Source organism: Leptonotus elevatus, chromosome 3, assembly GCF_054856555.1.
Source record: "Leptonotus elevatus isolate MCC_2025b chromosome 3, RoL_Lele_1.0, whole genome shotgun sequence".
Lineage (NCBI taxonomy): Eukaryota > Metazoa > Chordata > Actinopteri > Syngnathiformes > Syngnathidae > Leptonotus > Leptonotus elevatus.
The window spans coordinates 22653168-22678634 of NC_141241.1; the positions used below are offsets into that span (position 1 = coordinate 22653168).

At 40.4% G+C, this 25467-nt stretch overlaps 1 protein-coding gene across 1 annotated transcript in view; it reads right to left on the bottom strand.

Moving 5' to 3' along the window:
* Positions 1 to 64: 64 nt before the first annotated feature.
* The window catches only part of adamts7 (a disintegrin-like and metallopeptidase (reprolysin type) with thrombospondin type 1 motif, 7), a 92411-nt gene continuing 67008 nt past the window's right edge, over positions 65 to 25467 (bottom strand). Inside the window, exons 18-24 of the mRNA XM_086071613.1 lie at positions 25206 to 25419; positions 20642 to 22234; positions 20308 to 20460; positions 18066 to 18239; positions 17535 to 17681; positions 11706 to 11868; positions 65 to 2846 (exon numbers count right to left, since the gene is read on the bottom strand). Coding sequence (XP_085927739.1) covers positions 2698 to 2846; positions 11706 to 11868; positions 17535 to 17681; positions 18066 to 18239; positions 20308 to 20460; positions 20642 to 22234; positions 25206 to 25419 — 2593 coding nt within the window. The 3' untranslated portion in view covers positions 65 to 2697. The remainder of the gene's footprint in view (positions 2847 to 11705; positions 11869 to 17534; positions 17682 to 18065; positions 18240 to 20307; positions 20461 to 20641; positions 22235 to 25205; positions 25420 to 25467) is intronic.

The following is a 25467-nucleotide window of genomic DNA, read 5'->3' on the forward strand; positions in this document are numbered from 1 at the left end:
AATTAGGAGAATGTAATGTAATGTGTAATGTCATCAATGCATGCCTCACAAAAATAAAAAGCAGTGAGGGAAAACATTTTATTTTTAATGCGGCTCATTATCATTTCGTGGGTAAGACAAACTGACAAAGGCATTTGTTGACAAGCAAAGACAGTTGATTTTTGTGCTTAACACGGTTTCAAATAATGTTTCAATGTGGCAAAGCACGTACAATCACAGCACACAGCTGTTAGTAACATTAGCACCTTTGCTAGCAGCAGCACGCTAGCGGTTTAACAACATGACACATTGCCGTGTATCATCAGCATTGTTTAAAAGCTGTTACTACGCATGGCGGAGAAAATCCCCTTTTAAAAAGTGTAGCACAGTTTTAAGTTAGCTACATTTCATTTGGTTTTGTTTCTTGGAATAACTGACAATAGACATGTTAATGTATAAGTAGTCTTTGCTGATAAAAATACATTAAACTACCAAATAAAATCTGATTGCTGTATGAGATGTAATTATTGTTACTTCAGACCTCAGCTGGTTGTTGATACCTGAGAAGTGCATACATTTCACTGAGATAAATCTTGTGACTTATCAAAGTGAAGTTATAAAATACAATACAGAGTCATGTTCCCTTTGATGGAATTATAGGTTCCTTGCTGGCGATAAAGCTGTTTTGCTTCTTTCTTTTCAACAGTAAGTGTTTGATTTATGGCAGTCGGTTATCATTTGTCTCTAGACACGACAATATTGTGCATTTCTGCTTTATTATGCTGCATCAAAAAGCTTTTAGAGAAACTTACTGAAAGATAGGGCTTTTAGGCTTTGCAGTCGCCAATTTTTCTTTCAGAAAAGACATCCAAAAAAAAAGAGAAAAAAACACTAACATCCTACATGTGGCACTGTGCCTCAGGTTGTGGCGCTTTCAATGTAAAAAAGACCAAATAAAAACTGAAATATGATTCACAAAACCTACACATCTTATAGATAATAAAAAGCTACATTTGATTTATACTTAATAGACTATCAAAAGTTCAGAATGAAATGAAAGGTAGAGTATTTAAATATTTAATAAAGGCACTGGGCCTGCCCATACCTCACCTGAATTGAGCCCATGTGCCCTCGAGCACCAAATGTTCTGCAGCCTCATTTTCTTTGCGGCGATCACAGCATCATTGAGAGATTTTTTCTTTCTTTGAGCACCATTGAGTATTCGTTTATTACAAAAAAAAAAAAAAATTCATTTTGATATTAAAAATGTGCACAGTAGATAAGGTATGAATTAACCTTGCACTGTCACTTGCACTGAGATTTGTATTGAGACCGGAGCACAGCTGTGACAATGTTGTAATTGAACACAAATTTAGAAACATATTTGATGTCAAATCAGCTGTTATGAAGGTTATGATTGAAACAATTTTGTGTTTCTCCTTTTATCATTGTGATTGTTTTCCAGCTACGGAGTATCACATCTGCTGTGAGTCGCCTTATGGTTTGCTGCACATGAGCTGTAATTAAGCGCTGGTAAACCGACACATATGGAATGTAAACACCTGTCATTGTTTTATCTCACGCTTGCATATTTAATTTATACATTCATTTGTATTGTACCTGCTACCAAACACAAACGTTTATGTGTAGTTTCTGTTGTGGATATATATTTTATATCCTAAGCTGGCTATCTTCTGTAAGCCTTTTGTCAGTGACAGTTTTGCCATTCTGGCCAATATATTATCTACAAAGTGAAAGTAAGTATCTAAAATTCCTTCCATTACTGAACAGAGAAGCTAAGCAACGACGGCGTATTAGGGCCACGTATAAATATTTTGGCTTTCTTTTTAAGGGGGTGTGAATGGGTACGTAATATTCAGAAAAAAATAATCACAAATTTATGACAAATAAACTCTCAAATTTGCGACATTATAAAGTGGCACATTTGCGAGGAAAAAACCCTCACAAACTTACAAGAAATAAACTTGCAAATTTGTGACATTATAACCCGTGGGCAGTATTTTATTTTGAAATGGCCCAAAACGGGTCACAATACCGCCAAAAAACTTGTAAAAAATCTCTTCTTTTCTCAAAAATTTGCTATTATAATGTCGCAAATTTACGAGTTTGTTTATTGAATTTTTTTTGTTTATTTATTGTAAATTTATGAGTATTTTGTTTTTTTAAAGGGGGTGGGGGGAGGTAATATTCAGAGAAAAAAAACTCACAAATTTATGACAAATAAACTAAAATTTGCAATAATATAAAGTAGCAAATTTATAAATTTTATTTACTTGTTTTCTTTTCTCGCAAATTTGCCACTTTATAATGTCCCAAATTTGAGAGTATATTTATTTAATTTGAGGGTTTATTTATTTAATTTGAGGGTTTATTTATTGTAAATTAACGAGTATTTTTTTTTATATATATAAGGGGGTGGGGGGTTAATATTCAGAGAAACCCCCCCTAAAATTTACGACAAATAAACACTCAAATTTGTGACATTATTAAGTGGCAAATTTGCGAGAAAAAAACTCTTCTTTTCTCGCATATTTACCAATTATAATGTCACATACGAGTTTTTTTTCTCTGAATATTACCCCCACCCTAAAAAATATATATTTATACGTGGCCCTAATATGCAGTCGTACTAAGCAGACAGTCTGTCAAGGTGACAAAATCCAAACTTCATTGATGAGTTATTGCCTCGCTCTTGGCTCAGTGGTGGCTGGCGCTGCTGGGCCGGCCTGGCTGTTGGTTGCAGGTTTTGCAGCACTGCGCTCGCACGTTGGGCAACTGGCAACGTGCCAACCAGCGAAGAGTCTGACAGAAGCGAGATGTTAGACGATCGCGGAGACAAACCGCTCCTGTTTGGGGGACAGACACAGAGGTGATATTTAAGACCATCTGGCAGAAAATGTGGTAAAAAGTAAAAGCTTTAATGCATTTAGTGACCAGTGCAAAAAGCTGATTCAGTTTCATGAGTAGCTTTGCCAGATAACCGACCTTGGAACTTCCTGGGTCAAATGTAAGATTTTAAAAAACTTATGATCAGTGTCATTTCTCTTTTTTGGCCTGTACCACTATCGGGAGCAAAGAAAACATCTGGATTTCTTCTTACTGAATTCTCCTCTCAAGTTGCTGTAAAAGCAATTTTGACAATGTTTGAGTGGAAATGTGCACACAAAGTTAAGGGAGAAGTATTCTTCTTCTGATTTTCAGCACATTGAGTTTGTATTAAATGACATATCATGTTTAGATTTCAGCCAAATGTAAGCAGTGGATCCTGAAGATTTGAATGTTTCATATGTCTTGCAGTTCGGATGTGACAAGGTTGGCTGTGATACAAAACACAAACCGAACCAACAGGAGGCATATGCAAAGCGTTGCTGTACATGACTATTTTGTCATCTTTAGGTGGGGTTTGCCAAAGTATTAATGCACACATATCTAGAGACTTACTCAACACTTTTATAATACAAGCTAGAACAAACCTAAGTAAAAAGCAGCATTCAAAATTGTGAAGAATTAAGAGATTTTTGTGTTAAATGAAAGGGACATTAATCACTGCATGCAAAACGCTGCCACCTCTAATTGGCTGTTCGCTCGCAAAAGCAAACATTGCATGAGATAGACGTACACAAGCAAAGCAACGGCAAATAAAATAGCATTAGCATCTAGTAAATTACTTGATCCAGCTTGTATTATGATTGTATAGAGCAAGGTTCTGGTCCCGTACACATACACGCGTGGTTGGGTTGGTCTATGCCAAAATGCCAGGGCTATTTTTTTTGTGCCAGTCCAGCCCTGCTTCACCATATATTAAGTCAAAAATGTTCTTCACAAACTTATATTCTATGCGTCACCACTAGTCTAAAAACAGTATTCTGATGATCTGTTTTTGTGTTTTTATCCATCTCAGGGGCAGCCATTTTGCCTTGTACTTGGAACTTACTGCCCACTGAAAATGACAGCACAGTGCCGAAGAGCTCAGGTAACGACTGTCACGGCTCACCTGTTTTCTGGGTTTGGTCATGTGACATTTGCAAACTAAGCCCATTTCAGTGTGCCGAGTCATGGTTGAGGGCAGCCTGTCCACACTCATTTCTTTTGTGCAGAAAGAAAGTGGGTTTGGCTTGTCTTTTTGTTTGAGACGCCATACAGAACAACGCTTGACTTTTTAACACCTCCTTAAGAGATGAGCCCGATAATCATTCAGCAAGATTGAGAGAATTCTCTCGGAATCATCCAGTCATTGCTTTCAATGTCTTTTTGTCTCATCATGAAGTGGCAGACAGTGCTCAATAGGTATTCACAGAAGCCGACTTGTGTCAAAAGTGCCTCCGTGGGGGCTGAGAAAAAAATCTAACAGCCCACGCTTTCAAATTCCAATATCTGAAGGCCATAGCGGGAGCCTAATGGCTTTAAAAGAAGACCACTCAAATATTTAACTGCAGTTCCTGATCTTTTCTGAATGAGCCATTTTCTACCAAGATAATGTAACACTTGAAAGTTATCTTGGATGCCATTATTCAAAGTACTTCCATATCTCTCCACATATTGGAGACATTTATACCATGTTTTATACAATAAGCTGCACATGCTGTAACGTGATCAGTAGCGTTTTGAGGTCAGTAACTTGTGTATAAAATATACCGGTATATCATATACTGTAGGTACAGCACACAATTGTGGATTTGCAAATACTATTTCTATATCATACTAAACTAAGTGCAATTCCTGCAGAAATTGTGTGGGAATGCTGAAAGCTGAATTCTTATGAAGTAAATTAAAATTATGTGAAAATGACAAAGTATTAATAGTGAAATCATTTGACAATAATTAGTATTCAATATTGCATTCATACTAAAGAGTTGTCCAAGCGGGGTCTGAACCCAGGTCTTCTGGTTTGGCAAGCAATTGCTCAAACCACTGTGCCATTACTGCTGCAGAAAAATCTGTGACATTGTATATGATTGTCATGAATACGTCTGTATATACTGAAAGCTTGCGTTGAATTTGAATTGTGAATATAGAATGGAGTAAAAACTTAACAATGACAAATGACATCAAAAGTAATGGATGTGAAATAATTTGACAACGTTGAGTATTCAGTATTGCATTTGTACTAAAGAGTTGCCCAAGCGGGGTTTGAACCCAGGTCTTATGATGTGACAGGCAATTGCTCAAAGTCAGTTGGTTAGCATGTAATCACTTAGCATAATAGCCATGGATACATTTGCTATGTACAGTCGGAGGTGGGATTCAAACTCTCAACCTTCTGGTTACTGGACAATGCAATTTACCAAGCGCGCCATTGAGCAGTATCAGAGAGCTGGTAGAGAGAGTGGGCATGGAAAGTGGGACTTAAAAAAATGTCAATGTTAGTCCCAATGAAAATGAATGGGGAAAAGATGATATTAACGTTAAATTGTGCGAGTACTGTAAGTAATGTCAAATCAGCCGAAGGCGTTAATTTTTGAAGCAAGTTGAAATTTGAACAGTGTAAATCGGAAGTATTATGTGGGGGAAAGTGTGGAGAATAAAAATCACAGTAACTACTCGATTAGACCACTACAGAATGCTTTCTGACCGCCTTGATGTGCTATCCATCCATCCATCCATCCATCCATCCATCCATCCATCCATCCATCTATCCATCCATCCTTGGTGCTTGCCAGCCAATCAAAGTGCATATTCCACAAATTGACCATTCACATTCATACTCATAAGCAATTTAGAGTCGGGGGCTGGAGAAAAGCCATGCAAGCATAGGGAGAACATGGCCTATACAATTTAAATGTATCATCCAAAAGACATGTGTGTAACATGTGGTGAGAATAAAATGTAAATGACAATCAAGGTCAACACCGCTCAGATTGTACATTGCGCTTATTTAAATAGAGGCTGACTGTGGATAAAGACTTGCTTGCCAACTCACTCACTCCAACATTGAATATAACATGCATACTGGGACTGGACATACAACAGTGGGTGGAGGCACTCCACTTGCTACTGATTCCAACCATGCAAGATTGTCATTAGTTTAAAAACAAACTAACAACATCTAACTTTTGTACTATAATGTATCATATTTACAGAATGTTTAGTGCTGTCTTGCTTTTCTGGACATTGAATTAGCTGTTGAACATTCATGAAAAGTGATGAAATATGCAGTTAAGGATGTGAGCCAAAACACAATGCTTGATTTTCATATTCAAAAAATTCTGTCTTTTGTAAGTTTACAATATTTCAGTGAGCACTATGGATTTGTCTTTCTTAAGAGACAACCCAATATGAAAACATCCACTGTAAACCTAAGCAACTGCAAACCATCAAATATGTTCTGATATTGTGGATTCAACGTGTATGCACATGATAAACGCTTGATTACATTAGCGGGCTGTAAAGGCACCAGCTGCAACTAAATATGTCTCATTTCCTGCGTATGTCTCTTCTCCTATTGGCTAGGCTTGACCCGCGCCTTGCCCATAATCATCCTTAGGGCTGCAGCAGGCCTAATATAGAACAGTAATCAACAAAGTGCAATGTGGAACATCGTCAATGGGTGATGTGAGTTGAGATGTTATGATGATGTAAAACAAGATCTGGAAGGAGCTAGTCATGTATCATTCATTGCAGCAGTCCACTGCTTTCAAGCATGACACACTTGAATGTGTCACGTTAAGGATCAGTTGTAACATCAACATACAGTATCGCTACAAAATTTCACACATTTATGTACATACTGAATTCCATTTTGGACTTATTTCTCATAAAGAAGCTAATTTAAAGAGATATTTAACTCATTGAGCCATCCAGCAGTAAAAAGTTAATATTTTGTCTAGAATTTGTTTGATGACGTTATTATTTTTCATGTACAATTAATACCTTTAAAAACAATTTTTTCCACTTGCTGTCAACTGAAGATGACACCACCTGTGCTGAAAAAATAGTTAACGACCAATCACGGCTTACCTGTTTTCTGGGTTTGGTCAGCAAATTAAGCCATGATTGGTTGTTACCTGTTTCCTCAGCACAGGTGATGTCATCTTCAGTGAACAGCAAGTAGAAAAATGTGTTTTTAAAGGTATTAGGCGCATCAGATTATAAGGCGCACCTTGGCATACTAAACGGAGGTTTCCATATATAAGGCGCACCACATTATAAGGCGCATAAAATAGAAGCTACTGTAGTGGCTGGGGTTGCGTTAAGCATCCACTCGCTGCAGCTAGAGTTAATCAGTCAATATGTATTACCGATAATACAATACAAACTCCATAGACAAGTTACTGGTAGTGCAATCACAATATGGTTCTGTATTAATAATATAACAATAACTCAACATTGTTCAAACGTTAATATCCATATTTACAATATCTCACAGCCTTGTTCAGGTGTGGGACTACCGTTCTAACCGCTGGCGACGCCCCCTGACTACGGAAGCTATACTTAACCAATATTGATCCACATATAAGGCGCATCGTATTATAAGGCGCACGTCGGTTTTTGAGAAAAGTAAAGGCTTTTAGGTGCGCTTTATAGTGCGGAAATTACGGTAATTGTTCATAAAAATAATGAAGTTATCATAGTAAAGCTACTGAAGTAGAATATTACATTTTGAATCGCTACTGCCACCTGCTGACAAAAAATGAAACTGCCCATACCTTTCGTCACATACACAACGCACACACGACATCACAACCGCGGGAAATTTGAACCCGAATCAAGTCTCAAAACTATTGGCCAGAGGCTTGCAGGAGTCCACATTGTGTACAGCTAAGGTTAATCTGCTAATTAGAAGAAATTTCAGTCATAAACGGTCAAATAAAAAGGCTACTGTAAAGATATTTTTGGGAAAAAAAATTCCATATTGCAACTTTAATTATAGACAAAATATTATCTTCTTACTGTTGAAAATGGCTCAATGAGTCAAGTATCCCTTTAAAGACCCTAATTAGCATAAATTGACGCAAAAAAAGAAGATTTTTTTAATGGGACGAACTATTTTTTTTTCTCAAAAGAAAAACAATGAAGCTAGCTAAGCTTATTACCATGATGTTCTAAACGGCGTCACATGCCCTAAAAAAGCTTGACTGAAATTGCACAAATAAAACATTATTCACAAGAAGAGCCGTGTTGGGAATAGAAAAGTTAATCAATTGTATTCTTGTGAATGAATCTGTTCTGGAGGTTTTTTGAAGTGGTTGAAGTGCTTATTCCACGTCTTTATTTTCTTTTTCTGAGAAGACTCCAACAAAATGACGTTGCTACTTCGGTCATTGTGACACGTGTGTCGTCCATGTGAGTCAGGAACTCATGTCACTTTGATTACTGAGTGCTGCTGCCAGTAATTTTTTCCCTTCTCTACAAATGTAACCTCCTGCAGGGATAACAATGGCGCAAAACTACGCCCGTTTCGTGCCAGTAGTTTAACATTATGATTGAAAATTACAATTGTACAAACCCCAATTCCTGCCGAGTTGAGATGTTGTATGAAACATAAATAAAAACAGAATGCAATGATTTCACTGTGGACTCATCGGACCACAGATAATTTTTCCAACTTGTGTCAGTCCATCTCAGAATATCTTGGTCCCAGAGGTATGACAGCATTTCTGCGTGTTGTTAATATATGACTTTCGATTTGCATTTGAACTTGATTTGTGAGTGTAGCGACAAACAGTGTTAACTGCCAATGAAGTGGTTCTGAGCACAGGCGGCAATAACCTTCACACAATGGTTTTGTTTTTCAATGCTGTGCCACCTGAGGGTTTGAAGATCACGCGCATTCAATGTTGGTTTTCGGCCTTGTCTTGGTCAAAAGAGTGTGCATGTATTGGTGAAGGGAAAAATAACCATGGTTTGATATGTCCTCATGAAAACTCTTATATAAGGATATGTTGTTGTCCTGAACTGTTATAAGAATCCAGGTGCCCAACAATTTGTAAATAAAGGGCGGGATCAGCCTGGGAACTCTTCCTTGTTTATACTACAGCCTTCCCTGCTTCGCAAACATGTTTTTGAGAGTGTCTGGGAGAGGGCTTGGACAGCCCGGTTTCTCACGCTCACAACTTTTTGCTAACGAATAAAAAACGGAGCGGCACACGGTCCGGACGGAGTCAGCTGTGGAATACGTACGATTGCCCAGCCGTTGTTGCAGCTCATTCTACCCGGACCGTAGGCTCTCCGGTCTAGTGTCAAGGTAAGCGCTGATGATGATCATATTATGCTGCTTAACGTTGTTGTGTATTGATTGCTGTTTGCGGGGAATAAAATGTACAATTATTCTAGCAAATAAAGTTGTGATAGTTGCTGTTTGCGGGGAATGAAAGGTATAATCATTCTAGCAAATCGACTGTTTGCGGGGAATGAAAGGTATAACCATTCTAGCAAATAAAGTTGTGATTGTTGCTGTTTGCGGGGAATGAAAGGTATAATCATTCTAGCACAGCGCAGGTGTTGATTACTGTTTGCGGGGGATAAAACGTACGATTATCCTAGCACAGTATAAATGTTGATTGCTATATGCGGGGAATAAAAGACACAATTATTCTAGCAAAAGCATATCAAGTCTCTGTGTATTCATTGTTGCCGCCGACCACTCACGATCCTGCATAAAAATATAAAGGTGAAGTAGTGTTTTCCACAAAACAATTGGATACTCATTTTTGGATTTTGCTTAATGTTATGTTATTATTATGTACATCTTTTTTTGGGGGGGGGGGGGGCATGTCCAGAGTGGATATAGTGAGTATATTGGCAGAAGGATGCTGAGTTTCCAAATACCAGGCAGGAGGTCTAGAGGAAGACCAAAGAGGAGGTTTATGGATGTAGTTAAAGAGCAGAGGATGCAGAGGACACGGTTAGATGGAGGCAACTGATTTCGCTGTGGCGACCCGTGAAGGAAAAAGCCGAAAGGAAAAGAAGAAGAACTGAAGGTTCAAAAAGTATTTAGTGTTACTTTAAATTAACTAAAAAAAAAATAAAAAAAAGTATAATTACTGAAAATCCTTACGCAAAAGACAGGGACAATCATGTAGATATTTTTGCATGCATTTGTGTGAGAAAGCCTGTCTGTGGCCTTTCAATGATAACACGCTGCATCTCTTTGCCCAGAAATGTGTTAAGATAAAACATTAAACATTAAATTATCTTGAGACTTGTCCAACACGGCGGTGTCATTGTGTTTTAGCTCACAGGTGGTTGGGCACTTTTAATTAATGTATTTTTACCTTTATGAGAATCCAGAGAAAAAATCCACTAACATCAAGGCAGCCCTAAACATAACTTTTTTTTGTGGCCATGAAACAGATAAAGCATGCAATTAAAATGCTAATTTGGGGTAATAAAATATATAGCTATAATGGGCGCACGAAATACAAATTTGTGGGTTGAATTAAGCAGTTCGGAAAACGGATGGATGGAATTCTTGTGAATAATTTGGATGTCTGGGTAAGAAAATGTCACGCATCTTTACAGGAGACCTTAATGCCCTCAAGGTCCTTTAAGTGCCTTTTAGTATTCCGCTCTCATCAACAGCATGCATTGCAGCTTTTATCAAAATGTCGTTGTAGCTTAATGTCACCCTAAAATCAATCTCATTACTGTTTACCTGTCCATTGTCTCGGTCATTTCCATAACAAGAGCTATCGATTTGCTTCACCAATTGTCCAGTAGGGAGGTACAAATTAGTTTTGCATGGCATTTTGTTCACACCTTATACTTGTATTGTATTGTGTCCGCAATAAAAACAAAATGTTGCATGTGCCCCCCTCTTCAACATTAGACACCTGCCTCCCCAAAAATCTCTGCACGCCTCTAATAAAAGCTTAAAAGGTATTATTTTCTGAAGGCAAAGAAGGGATTCCTATCATTGAAGGTTGAACAAGAAAACTCATTCAACAGTGGATTTTTTTTTTTGCGCTTTTTGCTTCAACCAGCAGCTCTCTTCAAATAATTTGAGAAGAAGAGGACAAAAAGCATGCAACATAATGGTATAATGAGCATGCTACCATGGAATTGTGTGAATGGCGGGTTCTGCTGATTTTAAGTGTCTCCTTGTAAAATAGGTAATATGCACTTGAAATTTGCAATTTACAGCAGTAGGTAAAGTGGTGTCTCTGGCATGAAAAGTTGAGTGGGGCACAACAGTCAGTGGGCACTTTACATCCACAAGCAGCAAAGCCTAACCACAATTCAATTCAAGATCACAATCCGGTGGGAAAAACGCTATATAAATGAAGTAGCCTACCATTTATTCATAGCCTTACAAATTAAGGTTATGAATAAAACCTTTGAATGGTTCAAAATAGGGCTGTGCAAATTTGACAAAATTGGCATAATCGTAAACAAAAATAAAAGATTAATACAAATTTTTAGTTGTTTAAATTTATATATTTGCAACTTTTTCACCCTTGTGAGGACAAGCGGTTAAGAAAATGGATGGATGGATGGACCTTTTTCATTTTAAAATGACGAATGTAATAAATCTTGTTTGCTCCAAAAGGAACGTACATAATTATAGTGTTTCAAATAATTGTATTTGTCTACAGCCCCCGCTCCCCCCACCCCACCCCCACCAAACGCAAGTTATGCAAATTAGGTTAATTCAGTAATTATACTAAATTGCATTTAAATTTCGGTTATAAAACACAAAAACCATCAAGAGTTGACCAAATTATAAATCATGCGGACATTACGTGTAATTCAAGTCATTTTCTCACCGGAATGGTCCTTGTGACACTCATCCAAGTTACACTTCTGTGTGCTGGCCGGTTGCACCTCATGGTCACACTGAGTTTGATCCACCTCTTCTTCGGTCTCAGCTTTAGTGTTAATGCACTTGATGAGTCGCCGCTGCACTCCACCGCCACAGGAAGACGAACACTTGGATGGAGAATTTGTCACTCATTACTTGCACATAATGCACTTCAAAGGTTGCAGAAAGTAATTAAAGTGCTTGGTTATATAAATAATGGCGTTGATTCGGCTTCATGGTTTGTCATGATTTGAGGCAGTCTCGAGTTTGGTTTAAGATGCAAATATGAGGAAAAAGAGAGATTTCTTTATGTACTGTATGTATGGCAGCCATTGCATTCCAGCATCCGTTGAATTCCATTTCACAAATTACATACATCTCATGCATACTATGACATTTGGGGCTTCAGCAGAACTGGAATCAGGCAAAACTTGATAAAGGAGGCACAAATAAAGCCACATTCAAACTTGCCCTTTTTTTTGTTATTTCATCTGAGGCCAATTTCTCCAGATAAATCTCAAAACCATGTTAAAAAAATGGATTCACTGGGTCAAATTAGTGAGTATTTTGTTGTATACTGCAAATATTGGATCTCAAAGTGCCGTTTTTTTCCTTTTCTTTTACAGGTATGTTGTTTGTCTCTATGTTGGACATCATGCCTAAAAATAAAAAGTAAGCTTTTCAACCAAAACAATTGTGCACAGTTTACTAGTACTGCTGCCTCACTTTAAGAAGAATTTGGGGTTGCCGTTGTGGTTTTTCTCACCCTTAGGTTCCATCTTGCCTATGACCCTCAGCAGAATAAACATTATGTTGCTCAAAACATTTGGTCGGCCACTGTTTTTTCTGGAATGTAATCACATTTTTGCTCATTCTGAACCCGTATGATTCTCAGTGGCTCTGCTGATGTGCCTCTGGGATTAAGATGGCTGTGAAAAGGCCTTTGTGTGAGCCCTGGTATAAGGAGTCATGTGGGGAGGTAACAGAATGAGCAGTGATTGGGAAAGAAGTCATAATGGATGGTGTGTGTGTGTGCGTGTCATGCCACAAAACCATACAAGGCTGAATGATGCAGCCGTTAGGTGCATTCAATTGTGCCATTCGGGGATCAAAATGGTTCCAATGTGTAAAACACATTTAGCATATGTTTACTTGTATGTCTGAGTCATGTCTGTTCAATCTCATTTATTATATGTTGTTGCTAGAGGATTAAAGTCATAGTAATGTTCAGGGGTGTTAGAAAAAAATCGATTCGGCAATATATCGCGATATTACAGCGCACAATTCTCGAATCGATTCGATATGCGGCCGAATCGATTTTATTATCAGAATATTCAACAAAACGTCTTACTTAGGATAGGTTTGGATGCACACATTAAGCATGGAAGAATGTTATATTAATAGAACATTAAGCCTTAATATTTTATTTCAGTGCTGTTCAAACATAAAACAGACTGCAACCTGTTTGTTAAATGCAGTGGCTCAGTTATAAGCCTGAATTTTCAGATAAATAAATACATTTTCATACAAATCTTACAGTGTACATGAACAAGTTTACTGATGAGTATTTTCTAAATGTGAGTAAAAAAAAAAATCGCAATAATCAATTTATAGAATTCGCATCGGGATTAATCGGTATCGAATCGAATCGTGACCTATGAATCTTGATACGAATCGGATCGCAAGGTACTAGGCAATTCACACCCCTATAATGTTGGTAGCACATTACGAAGTAACACTTTAACCTAAAATAAGGACATTTTAGAATAATGACTAATATAAGGCGTTACTTACTCTCCAAGTGATCTTTACGAAATGTGCCGAGGTGGAGTCTCTGCCGAGGCCCAGTCTGTGGACTCGGCCAATCGGGGGTTGGTTCTGGGCCGCTAATTGGATTTTCTTTTAAAACGCAATAAATACTTTCTTTTTCAAACAGGCCTATCATTATTAATGGATATATAATTATTATATTATGAAGCACTTTGTGATGTTTGTCTGTAAAGAGCAATATCAATAAAGTTGACTTACTTACTAGTACATGTGTCGGCACAGTTGACTGAAAATATTGATGCTTCATGGGGCTTCATCTCACCATCACTACTTTTTCGCTACAGGTACTCTTTGAATGCCCCTGATAGTTACTTTATAGAATACCTACGCTTCTACATACAGTAAGTCAAATCAGTATTTCAAAGACAGAGGCATTTTAAAGGGTGGAGTTGTGGAGAGTGATCATGTTCGTCCTTGCGGACATAGTAGTGTTGTGTTAGCGAGCGTGTGACACAATTAGGATGGAAACTAAAAAAACTAAACACAAATAATAAATAAATAAAAACCAAATGTCAAAATTTAAAGAAACATGGTCTACGTATATAGAATTTTTTAACCTAAACCTGGTTACTTAATTCTGCCTGTTAGCGAGAGCCACAGCAGTGTGATAACTTGCATTGATGTTTCTGTATTTGGCAATTTGTAACTAATGGTTGTGTTTTTATAGTCAGGAACTCGGCTGCTGCCAGCGGGATCGAGCGGATTCGCCTCTGATGGGCACCAGGGGTTGATATTCGGATTCACGGCATGCCAGTGGGTTAATTATGTGGGTGCCGTCCCCCCTGGCTGGGCGTGGGTGGGTCTGCCCCTCTGTTGGCTGCTGGGTGGCGGCTGCGTCTTGGCCGTTCCCTGGGTCTCTTGGGGGGTGCTGCGTTTCCCTGGTGTCTGGGGCGGCGCCATTCCGGCGCGGTCCGTCGCTTTGGGCCCGGCGACGTGGTTCGAGGCCTGTGGGCCGCCGCGGTGCCCGGTGGTTCCCTCTCCCCTCCCCCTTCCTCCCCCTTGCTGCCTCTCCCTCCTCGCCTCTCCCCGCCCGTCCTCCGCCTCCCTGTCCCTTCTCCCTCGTTACCCTTCTTCCTCCTCTCCCCCTCTCTCTGCGGCCCTGCCGCTGCCCCCTGCCCTTCTTGTCGTCTCCTTCCCCCCTCCCTTCTCCCTCCCGGTACACCTTCCTTCCCCTCCCCGGGGGCTCCATCCATGGCCCGGGTCTCGGTGCTCCGGGGGCCGGCGGTGGTGGCTGGGGTTTGATGTTGTGCCCGCCCCGCTCCGGTGGGCGTCCTGGCTGGTCCCATATGCCATATGGGTGGGGGCTTGGTGGGCGGGTGCGCCTCCCGCCCCCGCCCGGTTGGGGAGGGCCCTGCTGGTCGCTCCTCTTAACTCACTACACTAGGTTTGCACAATACACTTTTATAGACATATAGGGCACATAACACACTTTGGGGGGTTGGGGTAGGGTGGAAACACCGTCTTCACCCTACACCGTCTTCACCCTACAACCGCGGTATAGAGCATTGCTGCGGTCCCCTGTCCGTGTCCCCCCCCCCCCCCCCCTACCTATTTTTTTTTAATGCACCACATACACTCAGTAACATGCTTGGGAGGCGGGTGGATCGGAGCGTGGGAATATCATTTCCCTCGGCTCCGGTTCACCTGCTCCTAATTTTAATGCAACCCCCCACACACACACACACTTGTATATATACTGGGTGGGGTCACATTCACGGTTTAGGGGTAGAGTTCGCCAGTCGGCGAGCTGGCGGACTCAGTAACAGGGGTTAACTTTCACAAAGAACGCTGGGGTGACGACCGGGGCCTTCCCCCGCTGGGCCTGGGATTCGGGGGTGTCGGCCATCCTCCGGTGCCCCCATCTCCCCTTCTGCCCCCGGTGTTCCGTCCCTCCACGCGGCGGGGGGTGGGGTGGGCGCAGCTGCACTCTCCGCTCTGCTGTCCGGCCCCTCTTCGGCGCCGGTGCGGGTGGTCCCCGGGGGCTGGGGGTCGGGGGTTGGGGGGCTGCCGGTTGGTCGGGGTGGGGGGGGGGTGCTGGGGGTGGGGGGTGTCTGGGGGATTGGGGGCGGCTGGGGCTGGGTTGGGGTGGATGTAGGGGGTGGATGGGGGGCGGGGGGGGGGGGGGTCGAGGGGTCGTGGGGGGTGCGGGGGTTGGGGACCGGTGGGGCGCCTGGCGGGCCTGCAGTGCCCTGTCCTGCTGCGTTGGGTCGGGGGCGCGGGCCGTGTTGGGGTGGGGGGCGCTCCTGCTCCTGGGTTTGCTCTCCGGCCGGTGGCCCTGTCGGGGCCCGGGGGTCGTCCTTTGGCGCTGCCGCGGCCTGGGGGGCCCTGAGGTGTTGCGCTTGCTCTGTCTTGGCAGGGGTCGACGGCTCCCCTCTTTGGTGGAGATTTTCATGCATGCCAGATCCACCACACCAGCATCTATCGAAACTCAGACACAATCTGCTTCCTCCTCAGGTCATTGAATCGGTGGAGGCTGGTGTCTGTGGATCTCACTCGGCTTCGTCTGTCCTTCCTTCCTTTCCTCAGTCTCTCCTTCGGTCTCTTGAGGTTTCCCTGATTTTTATTTATTTTTTGGATTTGTTGGAATTTAGATGTTTCTTGGGTTGGGGAAGAATTCTGGTGGGTGGCCCGGTGGGTGGTGTCTGGTCGGTGCTGGAGTTCACCTTCCTTGGTTTTCTTTGGTCCCCTCGGGTTTAGGTGAACGGTATGGGATTTTTTCTAATAGGTTTTTGGTGAGCTAACAAATACACGCACGCACGCACATACACATACCAAAAAAATATATAATAATTATATATATATAAAAAAATAATAATAATAAAATTAAAAAAATAAATAAAGAGCAATGATGATGACATTTCCGAAGGAACAACACTGAAAAAAAAAATACTGAAAAAAACCAAACTAAACACAAGAGGCCAGTTTCGAGCACAGCCCAAAATCTAACTCAGAGAAAACTGAAGAACGAAGAGTTTATTCAAGCGCACATACTGACACGCGCACCATGCACGAGTTTGACAAACTGATTAATCCGGGTGTGCCTGACCTCAGAAACCACGACGACAATGGCCAGACACACCCAGATTAATCAGTTTGTCCAATCACGAAAGACATGAAATGAAAGAGTGGTATTGAGTTCAGGAAGTAGTGGATTTGTGCAAAGAGCCCATTGGTCTATTTATTTAGTAATTGTAGCATAATGCCTAGAAAGGAGAGGCTGAAAATGGGAAAAGAAAAGGAGCTACAGCAAGCAGTCAAGGGAAGCATCTCTCTGCTCTCTTGGATGAAATCAAAGACGCATGAAGTTGAAAGGTCACACTCAGAGTCAAGGTCAGAGAGTGTCATGTTAACTAGAGTTTAGCACATTTTAAAGGTCCCATTTTAATATTGATTTGCTCCTTAAGGTTAGTTGTATTGGACATTTTTTGGGGTAAGTAGTTTGTACTAAATCAGCAGGCATGAAGCTATTATTAGCTAAATTATTAGCCATTATTTAGTACAAACCATAACTGTAAATTACTTCTATGCTACAAGTCTTGCAGTCATGTTGCCTTAATAGGCTGTTATTAAAACTAGCTGTGGGGTATTATTAATTATTATTATGTGTGTGTGATGTTTATTTAAAAACGTCTATTGACATTTCCGAACATCCGGGCATTTCACAATGCAAATGCTTCCTTTATACGGTGAAAACAAACGGCAGATTGTAATGCTTTTGCCTGTGACTATCATACAAACGACATCTCATCACATTTTGAAATTAAAAAAATCCTCACAAATCAAATTACAACAATCCAAAATCCAACGCTTTTCAATGAGCAGATAGATTTCGTTGACGGCCATGTTGACTTGTGACGTCATCTCGGAATTGTCAGTAAGAATTGTGCACAAAAGTGCCCCCCCACCCCTCCCCCAAAATCTCTGTGCACGCCACTGATACTGTGTGTGTTCTAATGGAGTGTACCTGTCCCCAAGATCCAGTTAGCCACTGAGCACAAGGCTGAGTATTACAGGGCTGAATGCTGCTGGGCTTAAGCTCAGGGTCACAAAGGTCCTCCTCTGGGCAGGTGACAAATCGTTGCTGTCCTCCACCTCCACAAATCTCTGAACACTGAACTCAACACACACACACACACAAGAATAACAGCTATGAAATATGGTGGACACACTAGGTGAGAACCTTCATACAGTCTATAATGAAACGAACAGGTGACCTTCACAGACTGTAATATTCTCTATTTGTCATTAGGTGGGTGAAAAAGCAAACCAAGACCTTTGAATAAACCCTCTTCGACATTATATGGAAAGAAACATGTTAGCTTGTATTCAGCCTCGCAGCATGCAGTAAAAAGGATCACAAAATGTCAAGCAGACTTAAAAGTGATACGATGGCACTTTGTCAGAAACATTCTATTTCAAAAACCTCCCCGTAAGGCAAGCGGAGTAGGTGGTGCAAGAGGAGCAAATATCTTAAATTAAGAGCTATGTTAAGCACCTGCCCCCAGGAAGAAGTGTACCAGTCGAGACATGGCTGAAGGTTACAGGGCGTTTGGCTTTGTGGCCTGGTGGACATCGCCCGACAGTGGAAAGGTCGTAGAGGTCTGTGATCCCGCATGTCGAAACACTGGACTTCTCGGAATTTCATACCATCCCCACAATTCCTGGAGCACTGCAAAAACATATGCATTCATACGCATTCAAGAGTGGCTTCTAAAAGTATCTGTTTCTTAAGTGGGCTTATGCGACATTTGGTTGCTCGTTTTCTAAAATGTATTTAAATTTTTTAAAGCCCCTCTGGCTCTGCTTGAAGCATTTATTCATTTCAATGAATACATAAATAGGCATAGATATACCTTGCAGCTCTAAGTTTCAGTTCAGGAATGTAACACTGAAATTTGCAGCAACAAGTGCGCAATGGCGAATGGTTATAATTGGGATTCGCTATTAAATGAGAGCAATACATCAATATTGCTGGCGATGAGTGGATATTGAACATGCATGTATGCACAAGCCTTTAAGGCATAATGTATGGCCAGAGGGCCACACCAGGCCCATTGAGAGTCTTTGACTGGCCCTCAAGTCAAAAATAAATAAATGAAAAAAACAACTATGCAATCATTTTATGATGTGAAGACTGAGGCCTTCACACATGCTATTCCTATTCTTTATTATTATTCTTCAACTTAATATTATTCCTCCCATTTTTTGACATAATTTACTTTCACATAAATCATCCAATTAATTTCATTCCAATTTCATTATGTTCTAAATATTCATTCCATGAGGGGTACTGTTTTTCTCATTACAAACATTCACAGTTTTCCCACAATTCCACATTTTCACCCAAAAATGTCCCATTCATTTCCAATGTTCAATAATTTGCTCCCATTTAAAATTCTAAATGTTCTGCTCATTCAATTCACCTTGAGATCCATTTTCAACATTCCACCAATTCTCACATAGTAAAAATTGCACATTTATCACCAAAATATTGCGCATTTTCCACCCATAACCTTCCTTATTCATTTTCAAGGAGAGGGTTATGGTTCCGCATTCATTTCCAATGGCACATTTAACGTTGCACATTTACCATCGTTCCATATTGAAATTCAAAACATACAGCTCAGTTCAGTTCACCTTGGGGATGGTTTTCAACATGCCAAAAGCTACTATTCACCAAACATTCTACATTTTCACCATTAAAATTTCACCATTATCATTTCACCTAATTCTACCGCATTCTATATCATTCAACATCATTGCATAATGCATAGAATTCAGTCTTTCAATGTTATCGCATACCATTCATACTGTAACATATTGCACGCTCACGACTATCATTTTAAATTGTTCAAATTTATTTTATATCATTTATCATTCAATACCATACGACATAATTCCATAATAGTATTCCAACTCATTCAGTATCATTCCACGTTTCTTTATTCATTCATTTACACTCTCAGCCTTCACACACAATTTCTACAAAAATTACACATTGTCTAGTTTTGTGAAACAATTTTTTAAATTTAATTTTAGTATGGAGGAGTATTGACGTTACCAACGAGCAAGAGCAGCAACCTGTGTCTTGAGTGTTGTCGACTTAGCTACATTGTAGCTATATTTAGTGACATTTACAAACCCTGCAGTGACATTTTTTTAAGGAAGTAAAACAATACCAAATATTGGAAACATCCTTGTAGAGTGAAATGGGGCCAGGCGGATTTACCTCAAACTAGGACTAGCCAATATAAGTTGGATGTTGGTTCTCAGGTCAGCAGAATTGAAAAACTGCTGTTGATGTGTAGACACAATTTTGCTGAATGCCAAATGTAATTTTCATAACTGCTTATTGTATTTCCTATTTATAACACCTATAGCTTATAGCAAACGATGCAATTTAATGCTTAAAAATATATTCCTTTCATATTGAACCTAAATGATGAGTTTCTCACACAACTCCTATGGAAAATTAATAGCCCACTCCTGCTGTAAGGCAAGTCACAAACTAATAACAGAACGGAGCGTTTGGACCTTAGAGGTAAACAGAATAATCAATCACAATTTCCTGCCCCAAAGCCATCAACTGGCTTAATGTGTTGAATGTAAACAGAACACAAACAGCAAGTGGAATGAACCAGCATTGCAAATTGCAAATTCAAAATCCCAAAGGAGTACGGTTCAGTACACACACCAAAAAATTACTGGAAAAATAAATCAAGGCCCATCTCACTCACCTTCGTCCATTCCCCAACTCTCCACATGGAGCAGGGGCGCAGGTAACAACGCTGGGCAGGTGTGGGCCTCTTGGCTGGGTCGCAATTAGACTTGTCGCCAGTACTGCAGGTCAAAGTCCTCCAGATGGCACCCAGACCACAGCTTGTGGAACACTGCCCAGAAATATGGAAACATATCCAAAAAACAAAAGGCTGCTCACCAGACAATCAAGTGACCTCACTGTCATGCTTGGCATAGTCTTTAAATTGTATATCTTGCTTTTACTCAAATATCTGCAGTGACCAAAATTAAACTGAAAAAAAAAGCTTGTTGCCAAGCTGCTAGAGTACTTACAGAGCTCCAGTTGCCAGCGACCCAAACGGCTGCAACTTGCGTGGCGACTGGCGTTTGTTCTGACATTGTCTGAGAAAGCGTCCAAAGATACCCACGCTGGGTTAGTGGGATATTCGTCGTCGTTTTTTCTGTGGTAGTAGGTCGAGTCGCTGCGGTGTTCAACATTGGGGGAATATTTGAAGAGTCAGGATCACTCGCAATAAGTGAGGGAATTAAAATTTGACTGTAGTCATAGTCATCAAATGGAAATGATGATGTGTCCAAAGAGGAATCTGCTGCAGTACTTTGAGTGGAAGCTTTCATTCGAGTCTGTTCTATTGTTGCTGGCTGGAAAACATCTGGGGGAGGTTGAGTGTATCCTTCCTGTTTTGTAGGCGGCCAGAATTGTGTTCCAGCAGACAATATGGTGTCATCGGGGGCATTTTGATTACCTGACATGAGCAGATCTGGGGAAAAGAGATGAGTGGAACACTCGGTGGGAGGCAGTGAGGTCGCACTGAGGCCACTGTCACTCACTTGGGAATTATCTTTAATGGTGATCAAGTCTGTGTTGAGATGCGTTGGATGCAGACTTTCCACTTCAAGATTAGGTGACAATGTTGTTGATTCATTGTTAGCTTGATTAAGATATAATTCCGAATCTCCAACAGTTTTTGGCACTGTGTAGCTTAAAGTTGTAGCAAATTGTGGCACAGTGTAAGATTGGTGCATTTGGAAGTCGTCTTCCTCCCGGGAGTTCACTGTGACAGTGTGACGGTTCTCAGCTTGAATTCCAGGCGTTGAAGCAGCATGTGATGTTGTTGCAGTCAACTCCCCGGTGTGAGTTTCCCCCCCTGTGGAATTGTGGTTATTCTCAGCCTTTTCTACATCATGTCCCACATTTTTACTCTTTGACGGCTCCCTGGTAGCGCCACCCAGAGGGGAGTTTCTCAAGGAATGCTCCAACGGTGATCGAGTTGTGTACACAGGCAGAAGATAATCCTCAGCAAGGTAGTCATCAACATTTCCAGAATGCTTTTGAGCGGGTTCTCCTTTTCCGGGGTCTACTATGTCCTTCAGGTTGTCTTTAGTAATGCTCTGTGGTTCTGTAGGTTTCGAAGGATGAGTTGTGTCTCTCACACTGCCAGTTGGCTCTTCCTCATGCAGAAAACCATCTTCCCGACTGTTCCCTGAATCTGTTCCACCACTCTGATCTGATAAGTCTTCATGAAAGTTGATGAAGTTGTAGTCATAGTAAAAGTCATCCACTTGAGGAGAATTGTCTTCACTTTCTATCTTATTGTGATAATGAAAATCTTCAAAGATGTTATTCAAGTCATCTGGATCATCATTTTTGGATTGGACATAGGTGGGACTGTACTTTGGAGGTAGTTTGGCCACAGGTATGGCGTTAATTTCATTAAACACTTCTTCGCTTGTCGATCCACTCCCGGACCAGTCAATATCATCAAAATTGTCCACAACTTTTGGACAGTCCTGGAGTGAACAGGTACCAAAAGAGATGGGCTTTTTTTGGAGGTTGCAGTCCACACCGGTGTTTCTGGAGCAGGTAACATTACGCCGGCGTACTCCTCTTCCACACGTTAGTGAACACTGCGGGGACGAGGAAATGACAATGCATTAGTTCAATCTCCGACCTATGACTGGCAGTATTTACTTATCCTATATTTACATAACTGATCGCCACTCAAATGCTCGGTGTGATGTTTTGATGTTTTTTTTTTTTTTGTTATTTGTGAAAGTAAAATGAGATTTTTTTTTTTGAGATATTAAACTATATACAAGTAGTTCTTAACTTTAAGGTACTGAAGCCCACCAGTTTCCTATGTACAGTCACCCAAATTTTTTTTTATTGAAAAAATAAATAAAAAATTCCCCCTCCAATTACTATACTGTACCTATATGGTTTACTTGTAAATAAAATAAACAAGGAGAGTAGCCTTTTTATTTAATCAGTTTCTCTTCACCTTGAATTGAGAAAGCGTTGATTTCGTGTATTCCCGATCTGCATTCAGCATAAGATGCAGAAGTGTTCCTTTAGTTTTGTTAGATAGCTAGTTGTGCTGGACTAGAATGGGGTATATGCCACGGAGGAGGCGGGACTTCCGACTTCCTGGTTTTCACACATCAGCTTTGTTTCCGTTTCCTGTTTGCGACGTGTGGGCCGCGTCACAGTTCTTGCGCTTCCGCATTTGTGCCCATCGGTTGCGCGTTCTCGTCGACGGGAGCGAGTGTGTAGTGTGTCTGTCTCAGTTGTCCAAAGCATTTCAGAGAATTGAGATGCCCTGCACGCTCCCGCCGATGGGCGGGAAGGCGCGGTTGGGGGGCACAGGGTTGGGGGTGCGAGTGTTGGAACGCGGCCATCAGTTGATGGAAACGATGCTGATGTGTGAAACCCGGAAGTCCGTGGCATCTACCCCATTGCTCAATTTGGCAATGCAAATCATAGTTAGGATGCTAACTCCCATCACTCAACTCAACTTGATTTATATAGAGCACTTTAAAAAAGACACGCACACACAGCTGTTTTCTTAAATCATTCAATCCCCAAAACTCGTAAAAAAATTTTTAAATACTTTGTCCTTGCTTCCCAAAAATGTTAGGGCCAAGCAATGGAGTGTGATTACCTGCAGCCAGTGCTGCCCCAATGGGGCATATCATCATGAAACATTTGATCCGGGTGTGTGTCTCCACTGAGACTGACTCAACAAACCCCTCAATTTGAGCCAGGAAAAAACCCTGTTTGGTTAAGAACCACTGCTATATATATACCTGTATGCATGTCCATGTTTAGTGGATATTAAACTGTACACATACCTATTGAATCCCAGGTGTAAAAATACACCATTCTCTATTTAATCCTTTCTTCACATTAAATAAATAATATGAATGCTTTACTATTGATGCTGAAACTTCCAGTTATGAACTTTGACTTGAGGATCATCTATCATCTTATTAAAGTCTTTACAATGTGGAAGCTTTTATATTTCAAATAGAATGGGAGGGAAATGTTTTGATTTTGTGAAACTGGGGCACAATTTTTTTTTCTTTTCTTAAGCTGGAACAAGGGCTTTAATCAAGGTGGAGGAAATTTTGAACAACTCCAAACACCAGATCTTTTTGGCACAAAACCTTCAGGCATCTGTTAGAAAGATGAAAAGAAAGACTCAAAAGTTGCAGAATGCTGACCCAAATAATATATGAAAAGTGTTTCCGCTTGGAAAAAACGATGCTCTCAGGTCAAGATGTGCCAAGTCCACAAACCTATCTGAATTATACAAGATGCTAAAACTGTCCAGCCATCCATTTTCTATAGCACTTGTGTTCATTCGGCTCACTGGTGAGTTGGAGCATTTTCCAGAGGACTTTGGGGAGAGAGGTGGGATACACGGAGGACTGGTCGGCAGCCAATCTCAAGGCTCCCAATAATTATGTGCACATGTTTGTTTGTTATATAAACCCTCAAATTGAATTGAAAAAATACCAGACCCTTTCTTTCATGACATGTTTCTTGATTTACTTCACAAAAATGCATTTTATGTGTGCCGAATCTGACTGTTAATATTAAATGTAAAAATAAAATAAAAGGATCCATTATACTGGATTTTGACAGATTTTGAAAGTCCCACAGAATATTGTGTTCTATTGCTATAAACATATGGAACCTTCCAAAAGAAAGATTAGAATCTCTTCAAAAAAAAAGAAGAAAGAAGTATATTTGTATCTGTTTCCGTTTTGCAGCAATTAACATTAGAATATAGCAAAGTTTCATCATTATTCACATTCCTGTTAAAAACACTGGCAAAAAGAGCTTGTTGCAACATTGCCCTGGCTGATCTCTTATACTCTGCTTCCACCTGCTGGCCGTTTTTTGTAACAACTACCATTGCTTTAAGCCACCTCTTCATGTCAGAAGCTGCATCAAAGCATTTTGTTTACTCTTGCATAAAAAAACATTTAAAAAACATGTATAAATACATTTTTGGGAGTGAAGGACAAAGTATTAAAAAACGTATTTACACATTTTGGGATTTGAATGAGTTAATGGTAGAAAATGTTGTTTCTGATTTTTGGATATACTAATATGTTTGATATTTTTGACAGTTATAAATGTATGAATTTAAAACATTGTTACCGGATGTATCAAATATGACACAAATAAAAAGTTATATGTGGAAGTGTTTTTGTTTTTTCAAAATGACCAATAAATACTTTATTTACAAATAATCTGAATTTTCTCTTGTATATTTCATGGTTCAAGCTTTATCGGGTAAAGGGGGTCATTCAAGGGACCTCTTTTGAAGATGTGGTTGGCATTAAGATTGCGGTGACAACAGAGCTGTGGAGGATCATGGAATCCTTCCAAGAGTGTAAGAAGGCAAAAATGGGAAAACTTGTAGTTTGGATTTGAAATTAATCTTTTTTGTTATCTATGTTGGAACTTTACTGACTGACATACCATGAATGTGTGGAGAAAAAACAGATGGAAATCTTGCACGTGAAACTATTTTGAATAATAAATCCACATTTTAAAGCGAACAGTCGTATTGCAGGCCACACTCACCTTTGACCAACTTCCAGTGGTCCAATCTGCCGGGCACGGGATGTCTGCGCTACAGGACAAAACTGACTCAGGTTTTGAAAGATGTTCACATTGACTGGGCTGTAGGGCTTTCTGATCGTCCACACTGATGGCTTGGATGCACAACACTGTCCTTTTAGACACACCAGTGCTCCCACAGCTTGCTGAGCATTTCTGCCACTCACCCACCCACCACCTGCACGCAGACACACAAATGTAATTGAATTGTAGAATTAATTGTGAT